The sequence below is a fragment of the Oncorhynchus mykiss genome, chromosome 5, assembly GCF_013265735.2.
Source record: "Oncorhynchus mykiss isolate Arlee chromosome 5, USDA_OmykA_1.1, whole genome shotgun sequence".
Taxonomy (NCBI): Eukaryota; Metazoa; Chordata; class Actinopteri; order Salmoniformes; family Salmonidae; genus Oncorhynchus; species Oncorhynchus mykiss.
The window spans coordinates 41,578,690-41,605,026 of NC_048569.1; the positions used below are offsets into that span (position 1 = coordinate 41,578,690).

Consider the following 26,337-nt stretch of genomic DNA (forward strand, 5'->3'; position numbering starts at 1 on the left):
GGGTTGTGTGTTTTTGTCTCCCTAGCTTCTGGGAGAGTATGACTCTCTGAAGAAAGACCACGGGGGGGTTAAGGTAACAGAACTATTCTATTAGTATAATCTATTGTCCCTTTCAGTGTTATTCCACCTCAAGAATAACAGGTGACACGTTGTTCTGGTTCTAACCTTTTGTTCTCTATCAACAGGACAACCTGGTGTCTACAGAGAACAAGCTGTTTGATGCGAACGAGCAGGTTTCTGAACTAAAAAGGTAACATCAAGCATCCAACACCAAGACCTGAAAACCAACATCTACAAGATAGATATGCTAGATAAATCATAACTAGACCTGGGTTAAAAAATAGCCCTATTTGAGTATTTTCAAATAACGTGGTCGAAAATCTAGTTCTACTTGAAGGTATTTTCAAATACAAGCGTCTTGTGTATTTGAGTATTTTCAAATAGATGCCAATAAATACTTTCCAAGTGTATTTCCAAACACATTCCAATATTCAACTACTTGTATTTTCAAAGAGAAAATGTGAAGATATTTACTTCGAAATGTCTTTGTCATGATCAGACCTGGGTTCAAATACTATTTGGGGTATTTCAATTACTTTCAGAGTTATGTAATTTGTCCGATTCGGACATCCAGTTGTTGAGTGTTTTTGACACCTCCAGTGTTACCAGAGTGACCACTTTTTTTGGGGTGATTTTATATTTAGAATTGTCAGAACATCCACAAACAGGACAGACACAACAAACACAGTCAACACCACACAAGGAGCTCCAGCCCATGATTTAAAAATATAAAATATAATTGAATGTACGGATTTGGTCAAGCCTCCTACCCATCTCCCACCAGCAGCCCGTAGCCATCCTCTCAAACAGCAAAGACAGTCAAAAGGAGGAGCAGGAGGAGAAGAAAGGCCGTATCCACAATGTACATCAGAGTAGGACATGTGTCGTAAGTGCTGAGAATAGAGACTTCACTCCTACTCTTACGGCTCAAAATAAAAGCTATGCATGAAGCCTCTTTAGTCTTAAGTTCCAGTTCCACCTAGTCGACAGATATTTAGGAGAGCTCATGAGCTGTCTTAACCTGTTAAGTTACCAGAAAGGGTTTTTAACAATGGAGAAATGCAGTGAGTCAGTGGTTCCCGTGCCACAAGCAATTGCTTTGGTGGTGTTAAAATGTTTTGATATGTTTATATGATCACTCCATAAATAATCTGGACCTACATGCAACAGTGTCTCTTGCGCTTTTCAAAACGATTTCACGTGTAGCCTATATTTTATATGACCTGCCTAAATACTTAGAACCACGAGGTTAATTAATAAACATGTTTTTCTTTTTGATTATTGAATAACCTGCAGTGCCTTCAGAAAGTATTCGAACCCCTTGACTTAATTCCACAGTTTGTTGTTACAGCCTGAGACTTAAAAGGATTTAATAGATTTTCTTTGCACAGCCGTCTACAGACGATAACCCTGTGTGACAGTCTTAAAATGATCCTAAAACCTCTGAGCTGGGGGCTTTTGTTGTCGTCTTAAAACAGCTTTTAACATGATTCCTAGGACATTTTCCCTGATGTTTTGTGGATACGGGCCAAGAGTGACAGATTGAAGAATCCCTTTTGACTGAGAGAGGAGTTATTTTCTTTTGGTGTGACTATCTATTTTGGTAAACAAAGAATAGATGTATCATGTGCCAGCTTTTCTTTCTTCATCAGTGTGTTTTGTCCCAGCACCGGTGGCGATCCTGTATTTGACATGTCTCGATCACCCACACTCTCTTTCCTGTATCTGTCTGTGGCCCGCCTCCTCAGGGTGGTCTGTAAGCTGGAGAGCCAGGTGAATCAGCTGGAGCATGAGAACCAGGCCAGGAGTCGCCAGGCTGTCCACAACCACACACAGCCTTCTGGAGCTGGGTACGGTCTCCTCTCCTCCACGTATGCATACATGTTGTGCTTCCGTTAGGTCCCAAAGCAGGTCTGACCTATAGCCGTTATTATTATTTTTAACCCTCTCCTGTCTCTCTGTCTGACTCTAGCTGTTGTTACTGTTATCCCTCTCCAGTCTGTACCACCATCCGGACCTGTTGCTTTCGCCCAGCAAACACCCCTGGCAACCAGAATCCACCTATAGAATTTCTCCTTGCCCTCAAACCGACCAATCACACAGCACCTGGAAGTCTCCCAGTCCTCAAACTGACCAATCGCAGAGTTACAGGATGTCCCCTTGCCCTCAAACTGACCAATCAGGCAGCTCGGGCCACTTTACAAACCACACTGGCAGCAGGAGGTATGGTTGCAGTGTTAACTTTGGAATACCTCCTTTTAATCCCCTTTCCCCTTGATTTAACCCTGATTAAAAATCGGACCAGTTTAACTCACCCGGGTCCTGTTTTGTCCTGTAGGTGTTTGTCCCCTCCAGAGCGTGAGCAGGAAAGGGGTGAGGTTGTGAGGGAGACTCGGGGGCCTCTGACCCCACTGATGAGGGCCCTGATAGAGCTGGATGAGACCAGAACCACTGAGGACCGGGCCCCCTGTAAGACCAGCCACAGTACCTCTGACTCACTCTCACTGGCCTCCAGTAAGACACACTCCTCATCCCACAGTAGGCCCTCCGCTTACTCACCAACTCATTACCTTCACTCCGTCCTCAGCACGGTGCTAGAACAGTGTAGCATAACTCAGTCATTGGCTCCAGTCATAAAGTTGGAGGTTGTATTCTCCCCTCAGCCTTTTGGATATGTTTTTTTTAGTTCATCTGAAACCAGCATTTTAAGCTTTTCTGTCTCGTGAAAATTGAGTGATTTTTGCAAACTAACATGATCTTGTCAGTTCTAAGAAAGTTCTCTAAAAGCTAGAGGACGTGTTTGATTCTCTAGTCTACTCTGAAGTCTTTTGATTGTTAGTCTGTTTTTGAGCTGTATACTTTAACTTATGTGATGATGCTGTGGTGGTGTTTGTTGAGATGCAAGACAGATTTCCCCGAAGGGGACACGATTATTATTAACTAGCTGTCTCTATGTATCTGTCTGTGTTGCAGGGCTGGGCAGCCGGAGGCCCACTGTTGGCTTCATAGAGAGAAACCACAGAGAACCAACAACACAGGACAGGGGCGGGACTGGACAGGAGAGTGGTGCGTCCGGATCTGAAAGAGGCATGGTCTGTCTGAATGGAGGCAGGGATGGACCTCCCCAGGGTGTGGCTTCTCCTGGAAGGGCTTCGTCTGGGACATTCAGGGGAGTGTGTCTGCTGAGAGCCCAGAGAAGTCTGTCTCCAGAAGGCCACAGGTCCTCCTCTCTGCCCCCCCGCGCCCAGAGGGCCACCTTCCCCCCTACCACACCCAGTGCGTCATGTCATTTTCACTGCTATTTCCTTGTGTAGTTCATTGTGTAGGGTTCTTGAACTTATCTAGTGTTATGTTCTAGCTAAGAGAGAGACCCTGATGACGCCTCAGTCGGCTAAATCCAGCCCCAAACGCTGTCCTACAGAGAACTACTCCACTGCCTTTGGCAACCCACTACCACGACAACAGCAGCTACACAACAGGTACGGGTTAAGTACCCCTGGATGACAGGACCGGTCCTAAGCTGAATCTGTGCACCCTTGATTTGTTTTCACCCTGTTCATTACAGGTGTGTCTTCTCCAACTATTGTGTCTCATTATTCCTGACGCATTTTCCCTACCATGCTTGATATGTTTTAGCCTCAGAGTTCAGGTTTGTGATTGTCCGTTTCAGGTTTGACGTGGCATCAGACCAGAGACACCACTCCTTCCACAACTCCAGCCCCAGGAAGAGACTGTTTTCAGAAGGTAAAAGAAGCAATGTTGTTTTACACTCTTGACACCTGGTTAGTGTGTTCAGTGGAATACAGTGGCTTGCGAAAGTATTCACCCCCCTTGGAATTTTTCCTATTTTGTTGCTTTACAACATGGAATTAGAATATATGTTTTTGGGGGGGGTTGTATCGTTTGATTTACACAACATCCCTACCGCTTTGAAGATGCAAAATATTTTTGTGTGAAACAAACAAGAAATAACTTGAGCGTGCATAACTATTCACTCCCCCCCCCCAAAGTCAATAGACTTTGTAGAGCCACCTTTTGCAGCAATTACAGCTGTAAGTCTCTTGGGGTATGTCTCTATAAGCTTAGCACATCTAGCCACTGGGATTTTTGCCCATTCTTCAAGGCAAAACTGCTCCAGCTCCTTCAAATTGGATGGGTTCCGCTAGTGTACAGCGATCTTTATGTCATACTACAAATTCTCAGTTGGATTGAGGTCTGGGGCTTTGACTAGGCCATTCCAAGAAATTTAAATTAGAGGTAGACTGATTTATGAATCTCAACCACGAAACCAATTATTGGAGGACCAAAAAAAGCCGATACCGATTAATCGGCTTATTTGTTTATTATTTATTTTTTTATTATAATTTTGTTTATTTTTTATATATATTTGTAATAATGGCAATTACAACAATACCAAATGAACACTTATTTTAACTTAATATAATACATAAATAAAAATCTATTTATTCTCAAATAAATAATGAAACATGTTCAATTGGGTTTAAATAATGCAAAAACACAGTGTTGGAGAAGAAAGTAAAAGTGCAATATGGCCATGTAAAAAAGCTAACGTTTCAGTTCCTTGCTCGGAACATGAGAACATATGAAAGCTGGTGGTTCCTTTTAACATGAGTGTTCAATATTCCCAGTTAAGAAGTTTTAGGTTGTAGTTATTATAGGACTATTTCTCTCTATACCATTTGTTTCATATACCTTTGACTATTGGATGTTCTTATAGGCACTATAGTATTGCCAGCCTAATCTCGGGAGTTGATAATAGGCTTGAGGTCATAAACAGCGCTGTGCATCCCAGCATTGCTAAGAGCTGCTGTTTGAATGAATGCTTACGAGCCTGTTGCTGCCTACCACCACTCAGTTAGACTGCTCTATCAAATCATAGACTTAATTATAATATAATAAACACACAGACATACAAGCCTTAGTTTCCGGATTTTACCATATTAATGACCTGTCATTTAGAAAACAAAACGTTAATTCTTTCAGTGAAATACGGAACCGTTCCGTATTTTATCTAACGGGTGGCATCCATAAGTCTAAATATTGCTGTTACATTGTACAACCTTCAATGTTATGTCATAATTATGTACAATTCTGGCAAATTAATTACGGTCTTTGTTCGGAAGAAATAGTCTTCACACAGTTCGCAACGAGCCAGGCGGCCCAAACTGCTGCATATACCCTGACTCTGCTTGCATAGAAAGCCAGAGAAGCGACACAATTTCCCTAGTTAATATTGCCTGCTAACGTGAATTTCTTTTAACTAAATATGCAGGTTTTTAAAAAAAAAATGCTTGTATTGATTTTAAGAAAGGCATTGATGACTATGGTTAGGTACATTGGTGCAACTACAGAGCTTTTTTCGCGAATAATGAATAATTTGTTAAATAATCAATAATCACCCATTTGGCGAAGTAGGCTGTGATTTGATGATAAATTAAAAGGCACCACATTTGATTATTTGCAATGCAGGACAAGCTAGTTAAACTAGTAATATTATCAACCATGTGTAGTTAACTAGTGATTGTTAAGATTGATTGTTTTTTATAAGATACATTTAATGCTAGCTAGCAACTTACCTTGGTTCCTTGCTGCACTGACGTAACAGGTGGTCAGCCTCCTCGTGGAGTGCAATGTAATCGCCGTCCACAAATGCTGATTACCGATTTGTTATAAAAACTTGAAATCGGCCCTAATTAATCGGCCGACCTCTAATTTAAATGTTTTGTTTAAATGTTTAAATGACCAAAAAGCTCCATTTTAGTCTCATCTGACCAGAGTACCTTCTTCCATATGTTTGGGAAGTCTCCCTCATGCCTTTTGCAAACACCAAACGTGTTTGCTTATTTTTTTCTTTAAGCAAGGGCTTTTTCCGGTAGTGTACGGCTTAAAGTGGTTCTATGGACAGATACTCCAATCTCCGCTGTGAAGCTTTGCAGCTCCTTCAGGGTTATCTTTGGTCTCTTTCTTGCCTCTCTGATTAATGCCCTCCTTGCCTGGTCTGTAAGTTTTGGTGGGTAGCCCTCTTGGCAGGTTTGTTGTGGTGCCATATTCTTTCCATTTTTGAATAATGAATTTAATGGTGCTCCGTGGGATGTTCAAAGTTTCTGTTATTTTTTTATAATCCAAACCTGATCTGTACTTCTCCACAACTTTGTCCCTGACCTGTTTGGAGAGCTCCTTGGTCTTCATGGTGCTGCTTGCTTGGTGGTGCCCCTTGCTTAGTTGTGTTGCAGACTCTGGGGCCTTTCAGAACATGCATATATCTACTGAGATCAAGTGACAGATCATGTGACACTTAGATTGCACACAGGTGGACTTTATTTAACTAATTATGTGACTTCTGAAGGTAATTGGTTGCACCAGATCTTATTTAAGGGCTTCATAGCAAAGGGGGTGAATACATATGCATGCACCACTTTTCCGTTTTGTATTTATTTTTTGAAACAAGTAATTTTTAAACTTCACTTCACTAATCCAAATAAAAATCAATTTAAATTACACGTTGTAATGCAACAAAATAGGAAAAATGCCAAGGGGGACACTACTACCCTCTTTCTCTCTCTCTCCTCCAGCCACCCAGCGGTCATCTGGTGGTTCAGTTGAGTCATCGGGCAGTGTTGAGCCCCAGGAGGGGGTGTGTGGGCTGGGCTGGGAGGAGCAGGGGGCTGGGGGGTTAGGCTCAGACCTCCAGGACCCCGGGACAGACCTCCACTCCCTGGCCGACGCTGAGAGGCTGTTTGACGAGCTCACTATGGAGAAACAACAGGTGAGACAGACTGTTACAAGGCTTTTGTTATTAATCTAGACCCTCACAATAGAGAGGACATGCCGCTCACTACGCATTCAACTGAAATGTGTCTTCCCCATTTAACCCAACCCCTCTGAATCAGAAAGGTGCGGGGGGCTGCCGTAATCGACATCCACGTCTTCGGCGCCCGGGGAACAGTGGGTTAACTGGGGCAGAACGACAGCTTTTTACCATGTCAGCTCAGGGATTCGGTCCAGCAACCTTTCAGTTACTGGCCCAAAGCTGTAACCACTAGGCTACCTGCCGCCCTGTGGGTGTAGCGAAATGATTGTGTTCCTAGCTCCAACAGTGCAGTTATATCTAACAATTCACAACAATACACACAAATCTAAAAGTACAACTATTAAATTAAGAAATATATAATATTAGGACAATAAATGTCAGAGTCCAGAGTATAATTATAGTGCATTCGGAAAGTATTCAGACCCCTTGACTTATTCCACATTTTGTTATGTTACAGCCTTATTCTAAAATGTATTAAATTGTTTTTTCCCCTCATCAATATACACACAATACCTCATAATGACAAAGCAAAAACAGGTTTTTAGAAATGGTTGCAAGTTTATATTGAAAAAAACCCGGATAAACTTAAAAAAACGTAAGTATTCAGGCCCGTTCCTCAGTACTTTGTTGGAACACCTTTGGCAGCGATTGCAACCGTCTTGGGTATGACGCGAAGTGCAAAGCTGTCGTCAGGGCAAAGGGTGGCTACTTTGAAGAATCTCCAAATATAAAATATAAAGTTTGTTGAACACTTCTTTGGTTACGACATGATTTCATGTGTTATTTCATAGTTTTGATGTCTTCACTATTGTTCTACAATGTAGAAAATAGTACAAATAAAGAAACCCTGGAATGAGTAGGTGTGTCAACGTTTTACTGGTACTGTGTATATATATATATATATATATGTGTGTATGTGGTGGGATATATGGAGAGTATGTGGATAGAATATTTAGTATATCTTTAGGATAGTACAGTGTATATTTACAGCAATAGTTGAATGGATTGATTTGACTAGAATACGATATGTACAAATTAAATGAGTAGGAGGCCGGCTAGTGATGGCTATTTAACAGTCTGATGGCCTTGAGATTGAAAAACGGCTTCTATCTCTTGGTCTCAGCTTTGATGCACCTGTACTGACCTCTCCTTTTGGATGATAGGTGAACAGGCCGTGGCTCGGGTGGTTGATGTCCTGGATGATATTTTTGGCTTTCCTGTGACATCGGGTGCTGTAGATATCCTGGAGGGCAGGCAGTGTATCCTTTGTGATGTGTTAGGCAGACCGCACATCCTCTGGAGAGGCCTGCAGTTGCGTGCGTTGCAGTTGCCGTACCAGGCGGTGATACAGCCTGTCAGGATGCTTTCAATGGTGCATCTGTAGAAGTTTGTGAGGGTCTTAGGGGCCAAGACAAATTTATTCAGCCTCCTGTTGTGGGTGGACCATTTCAGATTGTCAGTGATGTGTACACCGAGGAACTTGAAGCTTTTCACCTTCTCCACAAGCTCCCCGTTGATGTGGATGGGGGCTTGCTCCCTCTGCTGTCTCCTGAAGTCCACGATCAGCTCCTGGGTTTGTTGAGCTTGAGTGAGAGGTTATTCTCCTGGTACCAGTCCACCAGGGCCCCCACCTCCTCCCTGTTGGCTGTCTCGTCATTGTTGGTGATCAGGCCTACCACTGTTGTGACGTCTACAAACTTGATGATTGAGTTGGAGGCGTGCGTGGCGCAGCGGTCATGGGTGAACAGGGAGTACAGGAGGGGACTGAGCACGCACCCTTATGGGGCACCTGTGTTGAGGATCAGTGTAGTGGAGGTGTTGTTTCCTACTTTCACCACCCGGGGGCAGCCTGTCAGGAAGTCCAGGACCCTGTTGCACAGGGCGGGGTTCAGACCCAGGGCCCCAAGCTTAATGATGAGCTTGGAGGGTACTATAGTGTTGAAGGCTGAGCTGTAGTCGATGATGTAGTCCTATTTTATTGATGCCGTATATCTATCAATGACCGAGGCAGTCCTTTGACATCACACCTCACTAATCTCTATTGGATCTGTTCTACAGTATTACCTGGCTTTATGATTTTATAACCACTCCTCTCTCAATGATGTCTATTTATAGCTGGGTTCATATACCCCCCCCCCCCCCCCCCCCCCCTTCTTTCCTGTCCTACTCTGTCCTTTCCAGCCCTGTCCTGCCTCTCCTGCTCTGTTATGACTGAGGGGTGCTAACTCCTTTCTCCTTCCCTTTACCCTTCAGCAGCCTTAAGTATCCTCCCGCCTCTGCCTAGGGCAACACACACACACAGCGCAGCGCGGCCTGCCTGCTTGGTTCATCTAATTTAATCTGAGTGCTGTGAAATTGTTGGTTAGTTGATATATTTATTTATTTATGTAATTCATTCATTTGGGTGTGTTTTGTGCAGATTGAGTCAGCGTTGAGCCGGATGCCTGGATCTGGTGGGAGGGTGAGCCTGCAGACCAGGTTAGATGAGGTAAGGTCACAGTCACACGCACCAAACCATGCAGGGCCTCATTACATAATAGTGAGGCGTGATTGGGTCTAAATTAGGGCACTGATATGAAACTTTTGGCCGATATCCGATATGCCATAAAAATAAACGATACAGATATTTAAAATTGTAGCGGCCTTTTAAGCATTCTAGTACAGTTAAATAGTTGAAACACTGACAACAAAGTTATTTTGTTGGCATTTACGTATGTCCCCATTACCAGTAAAACATAATCAAAACCTATTTATTTTACTTGCTGTGCTGTTTTCGTTGTTAATTTGTTCAGTGTCAAGCAGTGAAGTTTCAGCTCTGTCTGTCCGTGGCCTCTTCTGTCATGGCTCCTCTTCCTCCGTGCACACTGTCACTCTGTCCGTTTTCATCTTGTCCAGCTGTGTCTGTAACATTTCACGTAAACCCTGTTTCTTGTCTGCATTGAAGTAGCAGTCCTTGTTCCTAGCATCGAGCATGGTGGCGACACAGTAAAGAGGCTCAGAGAGAATGCCACCGAATCGCTTGTTCACAGCCTCTAGTAGAGTACTTTTCCAAGTTAACCCCACGAACTGTGTCGGCAGTTCTGTTGAGCAGGCGTTTCACGTCTGCTGCAGACACAGTTGATGAGCTTATTTCTCCAGTCAGTTGTTAGAATGGCGCTAGGAGTGTGTTCACGTTTCCAAGATGTTCTCAAATGCCATTGAAATGGCAGCAGCGGTATGAGAACCAGCACATTCTTGAGCATGCAATACCTCAGTATGAAATCCTCGTCGGCCCACCGTGCTGTCAGACTCCGCATGCTCATGGGGCTGACATCGCTGGTCCAAATGTCAGTCGTGAAGCTAATAGCAGTAATTCATAGATGTGCGTTTCAACAATACTGTGTAACTCCGGTAGGGCAACATCCAAAAAATAGCGCCTACTTGGTAGTGTGTACCGGGGCTCAAGGTGCTCGATCAGTCGGCGAAAGCCAACATCATCCATGACACAGAACGGTTGATTGTCAAGGGCAATGAATTCCATTATCTTGACGTTAATGGATTTTGCCTTTTGAGTTGTCTCGCTGAAATTTTCTGACTGCTGGACTTGAACTTGTTTAGTTGTTGGAAGTGTGCGCTTAGTATTTTTCTGCTTTTGTTCTGTGTAGCGCTGTATTTTTCGTGGCGTCATTATGTCATCTACCTACAGTTGAAGTCGGAAGTTTACATACACTTAGGTTGGCGTCATTAAAACTCGTTTTTCAACCACTTCACACATTTCTTGTTAACAAACTATAGTTTTGGCAAGTTGGTTAGGACACCTACTTTGTACATGACACAAGTCATTTTTCCAACAATTGTTTATAGACACAAAGTTGACTGTGCCTTTAAACAGAAAATAGGCTAATTGACATAATTTTAGTCAATTGGAGGTGTACCTGTGGATGTATTTCAAGGCCTACCTTCAAACTCAATGCCTCTTTGCTTTACATCATGGGAAAATCAAAAGAAATCAGCCAAGACCTCAAAAACAAATTGTAGATCTCCGCAAGTCTGGTTCATCCTTGGAGCAATTTCCAAATGCCTGATGGTACCACGTTCATCTGTATAAACACCATGTGACCACGCAGCTGTCATACCGCACAGGAAGGAGACGTATTCGGTCTCCTAGAGATGAATGTACTTTGGTGCGAAAAGTGCTTATCAATCCCAGAACAACAGCAAAGGACCTTCTGAAGATTCTGGAGGAAACAGGTACAAAAGTATCTATATCCACAGTGAAATGAGTCCTATGTCAACATAACCTGAAAGGCCGCTCAGCAAGGATAAAGCCACTGCTCCAAAACCGCCATAAAAAAGCCAGACTACGGTTTGCAACTTCACATGGGGACAAAGATCGTACTTTTTGGAGAAATGTCCTCTGGTCTGGTGAAATAGAACTGAGTTTAAGTGTAGTTGGCTAAGGTGTATGTAAACTTCCGACTTCAACTGTATATATAGGTGTGCACGTCAGCTTTGACTTCGGTTTTTCACATCGGCGTTAAACTAGACATCAAGCCGACGCCGATGTTTGCATTTTTAGCTAATATCGTCCAATTCCGATATGCTTACCGATAGATTGTGCATCCCTAGACTAAATGTGATCTTTTCTTTTGTCATGAACGTGTTTGTTTGATGAAATGGACTCGTGTGATGTAATTGAATAGTATAGATGGGATATTACTTTAAAACAAAGATCTTTGTGTACAGTATGTGTGACTGTTTATGCTATTCCAGCTAAATGACTGTTTCCCCTATTCCTCAGGTGGCCTTAGAGAAGCGCCTAGAGAGCGTAAACCGTGACCTGGGTTCCATCCGCATGACCCTGAAGAGGTTCCACGTTCTACGCTCCTCTGCCAACATATAGCAATGTTTTTATTAGATGACGCCATAGGTAGGGTCTAGGGCTTTTCCTGGTCAGATCGCATGGTCAGGAAAAACTCCTGTTCCTAGTTATAGATGAATAAATATCACTGTTTTCTGTGATGTCGTTGGATAAAGAACCCTGATTGTTCTCTCTTAACTCGCAGGTTGGCATTTATTGAGATGACTCAAGCAGCTCTGCAGTGGTCACACTAGCTGGCACAGTCACAATGTCTTAAAATCTGATTTAAAACCTTAACCATACTGCTCACCCTAATGCCTAACGTTAAAGGGACATTTCAACATTTTTCAACTTCGTATTCATCGTCTTCACTACCCCAACATCAACATATATGAAATGTATGCGTTTCTATGTTTTGTAGTAAAAAATATAGGGGAAGATAAGTGTTTCCGATGACGACATCGGTGTGCATCGTGGGACTTTAACCAATTGTGAGTAGGCGTTGCCTACCAATTGTCTACTAATTGGTTGATGATGTCATTGGAAACATATCTTCCTCTAGGTTTTTTAATACAAAACATAGAAATGTGCCATTTTCACATATGTTGATGTTGAGGTGGTGCTGGAGATGATGATTATGAAGTTGAACATTTTTTTAAATGAAGACCAAAAAGCACATTTTTGTTTTCATTCATTTTTATTTATTTAGCCAAATTTGACTTTGCAGCTGGCCCATCTAGCGAAAACCGTTCAGTTCTGCCTCCGGGGCAAAACTCATGACAATAAAGGTCAACCTGCTCTTAACTCTGTATCACAGATCACTTGTACATGACCCACAGTCTTTTTTACACATAAAACTCTGGGATATTTTTCTATATGTTTGGAAGAGCTCACAATTTTGAGGAGTATATTTTTAGAAATGCACAGATTTGTAAAGTCGTTTAATTTTTTAGACGTTATAAAAAGAGATAATATATGCTTTCCATATTCAGGTAAATTATGTCGATTTTTATTTGTTTTATTTTTATCAGCCATCTATGGATCAATATGAATGGCAGAACATTCTAATATCCAGCAGAGACATATACCCATCTGGAATGTTCCACTGCCATCTCCGTCTAGGAATACATTTTTATGCATCGTTTTGATATGTTTTTATTCCTCGTACACTGCATAAAATTGTATTTATTACATTTAATTGTGTTCATTACAATGTTTATTCCTGGTGCATTAAAAATATAATAATCTTGATAGCCTACAACATTCAATAAATAAAAAAATGTTTGCCCAAGCCATTGTTTTTCCCAGTTCTATCATTACTTGAAAATATTTTACAAAAACCTTGTATATTAGCAAATTTAAAGTTTTTCCATTTTTATATATTTTATCTCCTTTGAACATTATTTTGTTTTAATTATGTTGTGAAGGGAAGGATTACATCAGTACCTAACCCCCCCTCTCTTCCTAGTATACAATGAACTTCCTGCAAAAATTTAAACCAGCACACATTTGAAATATTACACACAAGTACACTGCTCCACAAATGGACATTGCTTGAAGCAACGTCTTATTGTAATGCATGGAATTTCTACAGTATTTACACTGTTTCAGTTTTTTTTGTCCATGTAGTGTTTTTTTGCAGTTGGCGATGAATGACTTGACATGAACTTCACTGGAACTAAAATGTACTGTTCTTTCAATAAATAACGCTTACTTTATTACAACACCTGGGTCTCTGTGGGTTATCAAGACTATATACAGTGCATTCAGAAAGTATTCAGACCCCTTGACTTTTTTCACATTTTGTTACATTGCAGCCTTATTCTAAAATGGATTTAAATTATTTTTTTCTCTCCCCTAAATCAATCTACACACATTAACCCATATTGACAAAATAAAAACTCTGGAGCAGGTTTTCATCAAGAATCTCCTTTCCCTCGATCCTGACTAGTCTCCCAGTCCCTGCCGCTGAAAAACATCCCCGTAGCGTGATGCTGCCACCATGCTTCACTGTAGGGATGGTGCCAGCTTTCCTCCAGACTTGTGTGAGGGAAATATTATGTATTTACCTAATTCATTTGATATTAATGGTTAACAATTTATATTTAACTAACAGTAAGACATTTCTTATGCTAATGCTAATGTATGTGTTTTCTATGCTAATGCTAATGTATGTGTTTTCTATGCTAATGCTAATGTCTGTGTTTTTATGGTCGCTCTAGAGCCCTGCAGCTAATCTTGGCGTATTGGCACCAGAGATGGCTTGAGCTGACAAATGAGTTAAAGACTGCATTACATAGACAATAATGTGTTTACTAGGGATAGCTTAGGAGTAGAACAATCCCTCATTGTCTCAAAATCATCCTTGCATCTGGAAACTAAACCAGGATTGGGTTATGACGACAACAACCCTATGCAGATAATGACCGGATTAACCTAGAGTTGCTTATGATGCCCCAATCTGCATGGGATGGTTGGACCCAATCATGACTAAGCATTTTTAGTGTCAGCTTTATAGTACTTTGCATTTGTGTTAAGGTTGGGTTTCTCAGTCCAACACCCAAGGGTGTGGGGTCAACCAGCCTCATTATTGCAATAATTGATCGATATTGAATAGATGATTGTTTGAAGAAATGACAGTCTCTCACTTGATTAGAATATTCCACGACATGAGACGCTTGGCATTCAGGCCAAAGAGTTCAATCTTGGTTTCATCAGACCAGAGACTCTTGTTTCTGGTTAGTTGCCTTTTGGCAAACTCCAAGCAAGCTGTCTTGTGCCTTTTAGTGAGGAGTGGCTTCCATCTGCCCAGCTAGCACAGTCAGACTCGGCCAGCTGAAAGTCAGACTTGGCCGACGTCATGTGGCTCGAGTCTGAGCCGCCTTCGGCACTATTACTTATGGCTAGGATGCGGGGATTGAGCTCAGGCTGATTCCGGTGTGAGTTATCTGGCCCAAATGTATTACTTTGGGCTCTGGCTGATTGTAGCTACTCTCTGGCAGATGATTACATGGGCTGCTTTATATAATTAACACTTAACATTATTTTACCATTTTTTCTCATTGATTCTGTGATCAAAAAATACAATTCACATTTCAATTCAATTCTTTAAGAGTCCTGTTTAAGTAGAATTTTAATTTTTGTATTTTGATACTTTGTGCAAGGCAATTGATAAGCATTAAAAACAGGATGGAGCCTCCCGAGTGGCGCAGCGCTCTAAGACACTGTATTGCTTCAGATGCTGGTTCGATACCCAGGCCGGCCGCGACCGGGAGACCCATGAGGCGACGCACATGGGTTAGTGGAGGGAGAGACCCATGAGCGTCGTCCGAGTGAGTGGAGGGTTTGGCTGGCTGGGATGTCCTTGTCCCATCGCACTGTAACGACACCTGTGGCAGGCCAGGTGCATGCACGCTGACACGGTCACCAGGTCTTTCCTCCGACACAAATATTTTTTTTGTGGATGGGTATAATTTGTATGTGTAATAGTAATTTTGTATACATTTATAAATATTTGCACCGGGCTGCTTCTGGAGGGGATTCTAGTAAGATTCCTGCAAAGTCGGTTGAATTCCGGTAGATGGAAACGGCCCGATGTACTTGGGCTGATTCTGGGCAGTTATTCATTTTGATTCCGGGTCGTGTCTAACACCCGATTCCGGTCCGAATCAATCAGTTCCAGTTCCCCGGAAGAGGGCCGATTCCTCATTGCTGGCTGGGTGGCCACTACCATAAAGGCCTGATTGGTGGAGGGCTGCAGAGATGGTTGTCCTTCTGGAAGGTTCTCCTATCTCCACAGAGGAACTCTGGAGCTCTGTCAGAGCGACCATCGGGTTCCTGGTCACCTCCCTGACCAAGACCTTTCCCCCCCGATTGCTCAGTTTGGCCTGGCGGCCAGCTCTAGGAAGAGTCTTGGTGGTTCCAAACTTCTTCCATTGAATAATGATGAAGGCCACTGTGTTCTTGAGGACCTTCAATGCTGCAGATATTTTTTGATACCCTTCCCTGTATCTGTGCCTCAACACAATCCTGTCTCGGAACTCTACGGGCAATTCCTTCAACCTCATGGCTGGTATTTTCTCTGACATGCACTGTCAACTGTGGGACCTTATAATAGAAAGGTGTGTGCCTTTCCAAATTATGTCCAATCAATTGAATTTACCTCAGATGGACTCCATTCAAGTTGTAGAAACATCTCAAGGATGATCAATGGAGGCTATTATAGCAGCAAAAGGGGGACCAACTTCCTATTAATGCCCATCATTTTGTAATGAGATGTTCGACGAGCAAGTGTCCACATACTTTTGGTCATGTAGTGTATAATTCTATCAATTTTAGAATAAGGCTGTAATGTAACAACATTTGGAAAAGGGGAAGGGGTCTGAATACTTTCCAAATGCACTGTATGTACATATCTACCTCAATTACCTCGTACCCCTGCACATCAACTAGGTACTGGTACCCTGTGTATATAGCCAAATTATCATTACTCATTTTGTATGTATTCCTAGTTTTATTCTTTAATTTTTATATTATTTATCTTTTTTTCTCTCTCTGCATTGTTGGGAAGGGCTGTAAGTAGGCATTTCACTCTTAGGCTAAATGACTGATAGGTGGTGCTGTGTTGTAGCCACCAAGCCTCCCTCACAGGTGGAAGCTACATAAATGTTTTTTTTTATTAATGTCTACATTCCTTTCTGCTACGTTTACTCTATTACAGACACCTTGATGCATCATTTTCAATTATATTATGTGAGCTAAACATACAAATATATAAATAAATACAAATTAAATCCCTAAAGTATAGTCTTTTTGAAATTATTAATGTTGCTGTCCCCACTTCAACAACAATAATTGTTGTAATTTTGTCCTTTCATTGAAATACTGTAGAATTCCATTCATTCCTATATTGCGGATTGATCCTACTGTGGAGTGCCAATATGTCCTACCGGTGGCCTTAAAGACTCTCAATGGCCAATACATAGCACCAGCAATCCAGATTTTATTTCAGAGAGGAAGAGGAAGAGTGAGAGCGTCTAATTTGGTCAACAACAACAAATATTGGCTTATTTAGAAGTTTCGTAATGTTTAAGTTAAGAGTGTACTGATATAAATAAGAAAAGTGACATCTCGGAAACTTTGATAAAAACACTTTATACCGGAGTTTTCTCGAAATCGCTAGCCTATTCATGGCATGAGGCTAGTAGCATAGCATCGCACTCCATTGAATACAGGCGCTTGACGTCAACAACCTTCCATCAAATTTGTAAATAATGAGATGTGTCCACCAAAGAAAGGATAGGCGGGAGCTAGACATCCCACTGTGTCGCTTTGGGGACAACGACTCCCATTGTTAGGGCAGAGAGACATGTATTTTGTCAGTATATCCATAATCTTTGATTGTACACATAATTGCACACTGTACGTAGTAGAGGCACGGTCCAGGTCTGCGATTACAGTATATAGCCACTGTGGGGCGCTTTCCGTCTAGCCTACTACAGGACATATGAAGTCAGTGGCATATGATGTGGATGGGCAAGGAACATAACCTGTAGCCTACGACCACAACTGGTAATTTGTTACGTAATTTTCCAGACGGAGAATGTTTCGAGTCCGATGTCTTTGTCATTGAAAAGCACAGAGAGACAGAATTAACAGTCGCTGTCAGCTTTGTTCTCAAAGGGGAAACAGCAGGTGCAAATCCAAATAAGTGGAATGTCATGAAAGCATCGCGATGTCCGTTGAAGAATGTAGCTAGGTTAATCTGGCTTTATTCGCGGTTTTCAGACAATAATGGCCGGACAAATAGGCTATGTCAACCGAACACGATGCAGATAGGTCTTGGGGATATATAATTGTGTTTCTCTTTTCGGTGCGAGTCGTGATCAGGCAAGAGAGTGAACCGACAGGACACTCGATGATTTGACAGCACTGCCGCTTTGGGAGGATAATACGTGGATAGATGCAGAATTATTTGCACATTTACTGGGGTAGCCTGTCATTTGATGTAGGTGTTATTGGTTATAGTAAAGCAATTTCATAGCCAATTGCGTGTATTTTGACAAATTCCAGGAAATCCAACAGCGCGTTGGGAGAATTGCAGTAACGAATTTCTATCATATTGCAGGTGAGTGTTATCATCTTGATTTGGTGTTTGGTTGAGTACAGCCGCTCGAACAGTAAGGCATGGAATGGTGAGGATGAAAAATGGCCAGGTAGCGACAGATGTTGCTAGGAAACCGGTTTACATTGTTACCTTCACTGGCTGGGTGGGTGGGTGCTGACATTTGACTTGAAACAATAGCAAAAAGTGTAGGAGGCGCGTGCATTAGGCTACTTAAAAGTACATTGAATTGAATATTCAAATTATATAATTGCTCCTGTCTACAGAAATAATTAAATTAAATTACTACACATGATTTAAACTTTGAAATAATAATTCGATATTCAACTGATTATGGCAGTAGGCCGGTTATGACATTTAGTCAAGTAAACACTTTACTCTGTTTGTCATAATTAGCATAAGGTCATAATCGAAGTAAGCGTACGCTGATTTTCTGAGCAATCTTTCCCCTTAATCAGAGTTATAGAGACATGGCTAGCAGAGATCCAGCTTTTTCCAGAATTGACTTTTCGTAGCAGGTTTAGGAGAATTAGGTTAAAGTTAAGTTTTAATGTCACATGCACAAGTAGGCCTACAGTGAAATGTGTTTTTTTTGCCAGCTATTAACCTAACAATGCAGTAATCAATATCAATGTAGTGCTAAAAATAACATAAGGTAGAACAATAACAAACAAGAAATAGAAATAAGAACATGAGAAGTAAGTAGCATACTCTATACAGGGTCAGTTTCAATACCATATTTATAATGTGCAAGGGATACACAGCCATGCAATCTCCATAGACAATTATTGGCAGTATAATGGCCTTACTGAAGAGCTCAGTGACTTTCAACGTGGCATCATCATAGGATGCCACCTTTTCAGCAAGTCAGTTCGTCAATTTTCTGCCCTGCTAGAGCTGCCCAGGTCAACTGTTATTGTGAAGTGGAAACGTCTAGAAGCAACAACGGCTCAACTGCGAAGTGGAGGCCACACAAGCTCACAGAACGGGACCGCTGAAGTGCGTAGCGTTCGTCTGTCCTCTGTTGCAACGCTCACAACCGAGTTCCAAACTGCCTCTGGAAGCAATGTCAGCATAATAACTGTTCATCGGGAGCTTCATGAAATGGGTTTCTATGGCCGAGCAGCCGCAGACAAGCCTAAGATCACCATGCGCAATGCCAAGCGTCAGCTGGACTGGTGTAAAGCTTGCCACCATTGTACTCAGGAGCAAGGGAAACGCGTTCTCTGGAGTGATGAATCACGCTTCACCAGCTGGCAGTCTGACGGATGAATCTGGGTTTGGCAGATGGTAGGGGAACGCTACCTGCCCCAATGCACAGTGCAAACTGTAAAGTTTGGTGGAGGATGAATAATAGTCTCTGGCTGTTTTTCATGGTTCAGGCTAGGCCCCTTAGTTCCAGTGAAGAGAAATCTTAACGCTACGGCATACTAGACGATTTTGTGCTTCCAACTTTGTTTGGGGAAGGCCCTTTCCTGTTCCAACATGACAATACCCTTGTGCACAAAGCGATGTCCATACAGAAATAGTTTGTCGAGATCGGTGTGGAAGAGCTTGACAGGCCTAAACAGAGCCCTGACCTCAACCCCATCGAACACCTTTGGGATGAATTGGAACGCTGACTACGAGTCAGGCCTAATCTCCCAACATCAGTGGCCAACCTCACTAATGCTCTTGTGGCTGAATGGAAGCAAGGCCCCACAGTAATGTTCCAAAAATGTCTAGTGGAAAGCCTTACCAGAAGAGTGAAGGCTGTTATAGCAGCAAAGGGGGGGACCAACCCCATATTAATGCCCATCATTTTGGAATGAGATGTTTGACGAGCAAGTGTCCACATACTTTTGGTAATGTAGTGTATGTGAGTGTGTGTGTGCGCATGTGTGTAGCGTCAGTATAAATGTGTGTACATGTTGTGTGTGTGAGTAAATTAAGTGTATTGGAGTGTCAGTGTGTGTGAGGGTTTAGAGTCCTGTGATTGTGCATAGAGATTGCAAAAATAAAATACAAGGGTCAACTCACATAGTCCGTATAGCCATTTTGTTAGCCATTTAGCAGTATTATGTCTTGGGAATAGAAGCTGCTCAGGAAAGCTATGATCCCTTATTAATGTCACCTGTTAAATCCACTTCAATCACTGTAGATGAAGGGGAAGAGACAGGTTAACGAGGGATTTTTAAGCATTGAGACAGTTGAGACATGGATTGTGAATGTGTGCCATTCAGAGGGTAATTGAGCAAGACAAAAAATTTAAGTGCCTTTTTACGGGGTATGGTAGTAGGTGCCAGGCGCCCCGGTTTGAGTGTGTCAAGAACTGCAACGCTGCTGGGTTTTTCACACTCAACAGTTTCCCGTGTCTGTCAAGAATGGTCTACCATCCAAAGGACATCCAGCCAACTTGACACAACTTTGGAAAGCATTGGAGTCTCAAAGGGCCAGCATCCCTGTGGAACGCTTTCGACACCTAGAGTCCGTGCCCTGACGAATTGAGGCTGTTCTGAGGGCAAAAGGGGATGTAACTCAATATTTGGAAGGTATTCCTAATGTTTTGTACACTCAAGTGTATATCAACAGATATGGGCAGTATTTCTCTCACATGTATTTGAAATACAGTGAACTCCAAAAGTGTTGGGACAGTGACACATTTGTTGTTGTTTTGGCTCTGTACTCCAACACTTTGGATGTCAAATGATACAATAACTATGAGGTTAAAGTGCAGACTGTCAGCTTTAATTTGATGGTGTTTTCACCCATGTCGGGTTTGCATGCTTTGCAAGAATAACAATTTCCCTAGTCATTTTATTTACATGGACACATATCAAATCAATTCATGTGATGGCTCTGATAAATGCAGAAAACCGGCAATCAAAATAAACGTTCTACCATGTTAGTTTTGTGCAGCATATTTTATTCTGAGTTTGGATATATACCGTTTGTATGTGAAAAGTAAAAACAGGAGCCACTGTGGCCCCTGAAGATGGTGTTCAGATTTTTGCCTGTCCCTGGCCTAGCTGATTGTTGAGGCGTGCGGAATGTCAGTGAAACACATCTAAAATAGTCCTAGGCCTATCGCAATATTCCAAAATACAATAGCGGGAACAACACAAAGGAGAAAAGACAAAGAAAAAACTCTAAACTGTCTTTAGTTATCAGAACTCTCAACTCAACAGTAGTCTAGGCCTATAGCATATCTTATTGGCACTAGCGGAGAGTATCGCCAATATCCCTGTCTTTATCATTGGGTGAGTCAGTGACGGTGTCCTGAGAGAGCCCGCCGCCCGCAACTGTCCAGACTGACTTGCTGCAGCCTGGTAGAATCGATGACCCTCTGAGGGCCCTAGGAGACCGCATCCCAAAAACGGTGACCACACCGTTTGGGGTGGAAGAGCTGACACATCCAGGAAAAATGTGGTGGTGATGTTTTCTTTCTCTCCTATGCTGCATATCCTTCCCTCTTCTAGCTACAGGGAGCAAGGGAATAGGGCCTTCCCCTCATCTTCGAGCCTCCTCGATGAGAGGAAGGAGACAGGCCCGCGACTCTTGGAAAGGAGTGCCAGCCACTTATGCACGTTCTCTGTTTAACAGTTGTTGCGTTTTTCTTGGAGAAGTGGTATGACTTAGGCCTTGATCACACCGGCAGCGTCATTGCGCAAAATGTCACGCAGCATCATCTGGATATGTGCGCAACAAAAGTTCAACATTCACCTTCTGCTACCATTTCTGGATTCAGCTTGACGCATACTTTCGATAAATCCAACATATGCACCACACAGAACGCACTGCAACTGCCTCTGCAACACAGTGCTGGAAGGAAAACGCAGCGCTCCATTTGAAATGAATGGACTTCTGGTGTACCAAAATGCAATGTCGGGGTAATCGAGGCGTCAACAGATTGTTCCTTCCTGCTCTGTTTTCAATGGTCCAATGCTCCCTGCATGATTTTTTTGGGACAGAGAGAAGGTTTATCGTTGTTAAGGTCCAATAGCTGTTTTTCTCGGGCTGCCAAGGCCCAGATAGTGTTATAGTTTCCCCTTCACTGTTGTGTCTAAGGGGGGGGGGGGGGGGACACACACGTCCCTTATGCCCCTTATGCCCAGTCTCCTCAGTGCGTACTCCCTTAGTTTCGGGAACTCAGGGGGTTGCTGATGTTAGGGCCACCCTGGCTTTGGAGAGCATGTTTTGCATTATGGGAGTTGGCCGTATCCCCACATCTGAGATATCGTAAACAAATAATTGAAAGAGAATTTGCATAACCTCGGTTATGATATGATATGATATTATGAGTGATATATCTCACCTCATTCCCCTGCTCGCAAGCGCGTGAGGAAGTGAACCATGCTTGAGAATAACCAGAGGGCGGGAGAGTGGCTCTTTTTAAGCAAGGTGAGGGTCTCCCCTAATTTGCCACTCTACCTGTCTGTCTCCGACAGACTCTTTTGACGGCTAATTCCGAGAGTAGGCGATCCTTAGCGAATTCCCCGCATATGATATATCTCACTTAAGGCAATTAACCTTAAGATTTCCATTGGCGAAGCAGTTTCTATACATCTTCACACTAAAGCAACTTTGATAACACTCACGGTCAGCTATAACAAGGTATTCTGTTAGAGGCTTATTGTATGTGCATGCCTGTGCAGTAATAGTTTTTTTATATATATCAGGGCAGCTTAACAGCTTTATCCTCAGTCTCTGTAGCACAAATGTTGCATTTCTCCAAAAAAGGCATGACAATGTATTATTTCTCTTATGGTGTGGTCACTGCTTTCAATGAGGAACTGAATGTCCACCATAGAGATAGTTAGAGGACGCAACATTGTATCTGTCCCATTATGGCATCTGCTTGGGCAGCGCCATTGAGGCCATCTCCAATTTGAAGTAGTACATTTTCTTCTTCCACTACTTCTATGAGTTGGTAAACAAACTGAAAGGGTGCATACTGCCACCTGCTGTTATGGAAGGTTTGCGCAAGAGTATAATTCATTAACTGATCCTTCCTGATGACCTAGATGGAATTATGTGATCCTTCCTTAACCCATAGGAAGTCCCATCCAGTTGACTACTTCAACATGTTGAAAATCATCAACGGCGCTGCCCATTCTGAAGCAGGCTTTTGTGCACTAGAGTCCTCTATCTATCTCTATGATATACACACATCACAGCAGGACCAGATACAGAAAAAGAACACTTTGGAATATTGTTATTTTTCTGTCTCTCACCATATGACCAAATACATCACTGAGGGACACACTGAGCTTTTTCTGCATCGAAAGTGGGGACGCACCTTTCTACCCCACCTACTTCTTATAGGTCACACAATATTGGGTTGTTAGATTTGTGCGCCTGCGTGCGTGCATCAGCGTATGTCTGTTACCGTTCTTAGGAGAGACTGTGTGTGTATTAGCCTATTTGTATCCTGTTAGTGGTGTGTGTGTGTGTGTGTGTGTGTGTGTGCAGGGTACACAGTAGCTGTGTGTCAGGGGCAATGTTCTCTCTAAGCTTCGCGCTGTAGCCCGGAGACTGCCGCGCAGCTTCACTCGACTTTCTAGAGTTTTCCCTGTTAGTTAACGTGTCCCTTGAATCAATTTCCACATTCAATAAAACATACGGAAACAAAACGAACTATGCAAGAGATTTTGTTGTAGGCAGAACGCATCGGAGTAGGATTCTATTGCATTGACAAGCAAGACTCAGCCCGTACTCTTCACAGACCGGTGCGGCATAACCAATCAGAGCTGCAGCAGGCCTATATGCAAGTAGAACATTGCCATATATGGATCTGTGCTGTTTACTTTCAACTGGACTGTGTTTACAGCAGTGGTCATGAGTAGATGTGATTGTTTTGAGATCAAAGAAAAAGCTGCATATAGCCACTTGTGCACATTTTGTTCATATCCTTTGCTAGTTAGTGAGTTATTATCCCAGTTATAGATCATTTGTAGTTAGCAATGGGGGAGTGATTGCTTCCTACAAGAGCACAAAACATGTACATTTCTAGACATCTTTGAGAAGCTAGTCAGGTAGAGTATTATTTTTTTTTGTCTTAAAGGGGCAGTGTTGTATTTTGAAACAGGCTTGAATAAGTTATATGATAGAACAGCTATTTCTGTGTTAAAATGTTATGGGATGTGTTTTCTCCATTGTTTTTTTTAATGGTAGGTCACTCCGGTAGGCCTACATTATGATCAAATCGCCACAGTAGCCTACTTGGCCACTGTTAAAACTGTAACTTAAAGTGGGTACAGCCTCAGTGTTCAGAGTGAACATCGCTGGAAGTTGCACAGAATTTGCGCTCAGCAGACCTGACATTTACTCAGTGCCCCAAACATTTCAGGGAACATTGATCAGGGGCCTGCTTCCTCTGGGAGTTTAATAGGGCAATCCGCAGTTAAGTCAATAATAGTCAATGCGTTCTCCCCACCAATGTTTCTGTAAAGATGGGGCAGGAGAAATCGAACCACTCTCAAATTGACAGACGGAGCTATGTGTGCAAGGGCTGACCATCCATTATATCAAAATGATAGGCATTTGTAAGTTATATTCTTCAAGAATCAATGGGTGCATATCATGAATCTATCAATCGAAAAATGAATGTGGCAACTGCAGATTTTCCCATTAAGGTAATTACTCTACAGACAGTGGGGAGCAGCCTTCCCATAGGAGAACACTGCCTGTTTCAGCCTTGAGGGGTGTGTGTTAATTTGTATCTTGGGCTCAAGGGAACCTGGCGCCTCTCCGCTCCAGTCCCCTCTACACCCCGCTTCACCTAACACACCTAATTACAGTTAACCCAGGCCTATTTCAATACATAGAAATGCCTTCCTGCTCTATGAAATGGCCCTTATTCCTTCCTCTCTCAGACAGAATGACTGGCATTATGTATGCGGAGTCTGGATGAACAGAGAGCTCTGCTGTGTGTGATTATCAAGGCAGAATAATTAGGTTTGTATTATGAATACTGTTAGGAAGCAGCCAGCGCAGAAACAATGAGTCATACTATTGATTGCCGCCTTTCGTCTCCCTCTCCCCCTCCCGCTTGCCATCCCTCCCTTCTTTCGATAAGACTGTGGACTCCATCAGCGGCAGTAGGAGCTCCATTGCTGTAGCTAGGCCAGAGGGGGAGGAGAGGGAGAGGGAGAGAGAAGCTGTCACAGGATGCCTTGTCATCCCCACCAAGAGGCTATTTATAGCTGGGTAAACACAGGGATTCCAGACCATTGAACATGGCTTCCCAGCCAATGAATGACTATTCCATTCAGCTTGTCTGGTTCTAAGTCACACTCATTAGGTTGTTTTTATTACAGAGCTGTGGCAGCCGCTCTCTACTGGAGCCATCACAATATAGATTTTTTTCATGGACAAGATTTTTATTTTATTGCATAGTCAACCAAAAGTAAGTTATTTGTTATTGTATAGTCGAGTCAACAATGACCGCGCTAGTTACAGAGACACGAGTGGGGTGTGCGTGTGTTTGTGGGAGGGTGGATGTGTATGTGTGTGTGTGTGTGTGTGTGTGAATGCCTTATGAAATGATGCAGGGCTTCCCTTTCGTAACTAGGTTTCATATAACGGTGTACTTACTCAATAGTCATTGGTTCCCTATTTGCACTACCCCATGAGTGTTTGTATGTGAGTAACATACATTTGTGGCTTAACACTGCAAAAATACACCCTCTCCTCTTAGTCAAAGCACATCATTGTCCTACCAAGTGCCACAATTATACCTATTTGTTAATCAGACCCTGTGCATTTCTCTCTCCATATATCCCCCCCCCCCCCCAAATGTCTTTCTTTTAGGCTCTCATGTCCTGAAGCAAGATGGGTTAGAATCGGGGAAAAAGTATATGACCGAAGCTTTAATAGTTTTGTCATCAGGAGAGACTGTAAAAAATGTAAATAAATAAAAATCTACTCTGACAACTGCTATTCCTGGGAACTATTTTGGAGAAGATAAAATAAATGGTGTTATTACTGAAATACGCCTGTCTTTTACGTCACAACCAGCTTAACACGTCTCATCTCCAAAATGCCTCGTTTTCAGTAAGATGGCAATGGCAACATCCTGTAACTGTTTTAACACTGCGTGCGCCACCCAAATTGACGTGCTTTTTTATGTCTAGGGGAAACTTCACACCAGAAGTTCTACTGATTCTACTGCTTACATCAGTTACCTGATGTGGGATAGAGTTCCATGTAGTCATGACTCTATGTAGTACTGTGCACCTCCCATAGTCTGTCCTGGACTTGGGCACTGTGAAGAGACCTCTGGTGGCATGTCTTGTGGGGTATACATGGGTGTCTGAGCTGTGTGCTAGTAGTTTAAACAGACAGCTCAGTGCTTTCAACATGTCAATACCTCTCACAAATACAAGTATGGATGAAGTCAATCTCTCCTCGACTTTGAGCCCTGTTCTGAGTCAATTTTCCTCAGTCCCACTTTGTGGCACCTGACCACACGACTAAACAGTAGTCCAGGTGTGACAAAAC

The 26,337-nt window shown here is 42.6% G+C and overlaps 2 protein-coding genes across 9 annotated transcripts in view; both read left to right on the plus strand.

Moving 5' to 3' along the window:
- Nucleotides 1-13,454, plus strand: part of LOC110523851 (M-phase phosphoprotein 9) — a 34,184-nt gene extending 20,730 nt beyond the window's left edge. For 5 of the 7 annotated variants that reach the window (XM_036977543.1, XM_036977539.1, XM_036977544.1 and 2 more), the window contains exons 13-23: nt 26-73; nt 186-250; nt 1,809-1,931; nt 2,059-2,283; nt 2,399-2,574; nt 3,034-3,336; nt 3,419-3,539; nt 3,731-3,804; nt 6,654-6,847; nt 9,312-9,380; nt 11,673-13,454. In XM_036977543.1, the coding sequence (XP_036833438.1) occupies nt 26-73; nt 186-250; nt 1,809-1,931; nt 2,059-2,283; nt 2,399-2,574; nt 3,034-3,336; nt 3,419-3,539; nt 3,731-3,804; nt 6,654-6,847; nt 9,312-9,380; nt 11,673-11,774 (1,500 nt within the window). In that variant the 3' untranslated portion in view covers nt 11,775-13,454. The remainder of the gene's footprint in view (nt 1-25; nt 74-185; nt 251-1,808; nt 1,932-2,058; nt 2,284-2,398; nt 2,575-3,033; nt 3,337-3,418; nt 3,540-3,730; nt 3,805-6,653; nt 6,848-9,311; nt 9,381-11,672) is intronic. The other 2 variants (XM_036977541.1, XM_036977540.1) reach the window with 2 other exon arrangements.
- Nucleotides 13,455-17,282: 3,828 nt separating this feature from the next.
- LOC110522945 (membrane-associated phosphatidylinositol transfer protein 2) overlaps nt 17,283-26,337 on the plus strand; it is an 85,343-nt gene continuing 76,288 nt past the window's right edge. Inside the window, exon 1 of one of the 2 annotated variants that reach the window (XM_036977546.1) lies at nt 17,283-17,859. The gene's annotated coding sequence lies outside the window, so the exon portion shown is untranslated. The remainder of the gene's footprint in view (nt 17,860-26,337) is intronic. The other variant, XM_036977547.1, reaches the window with a different exon arrangement.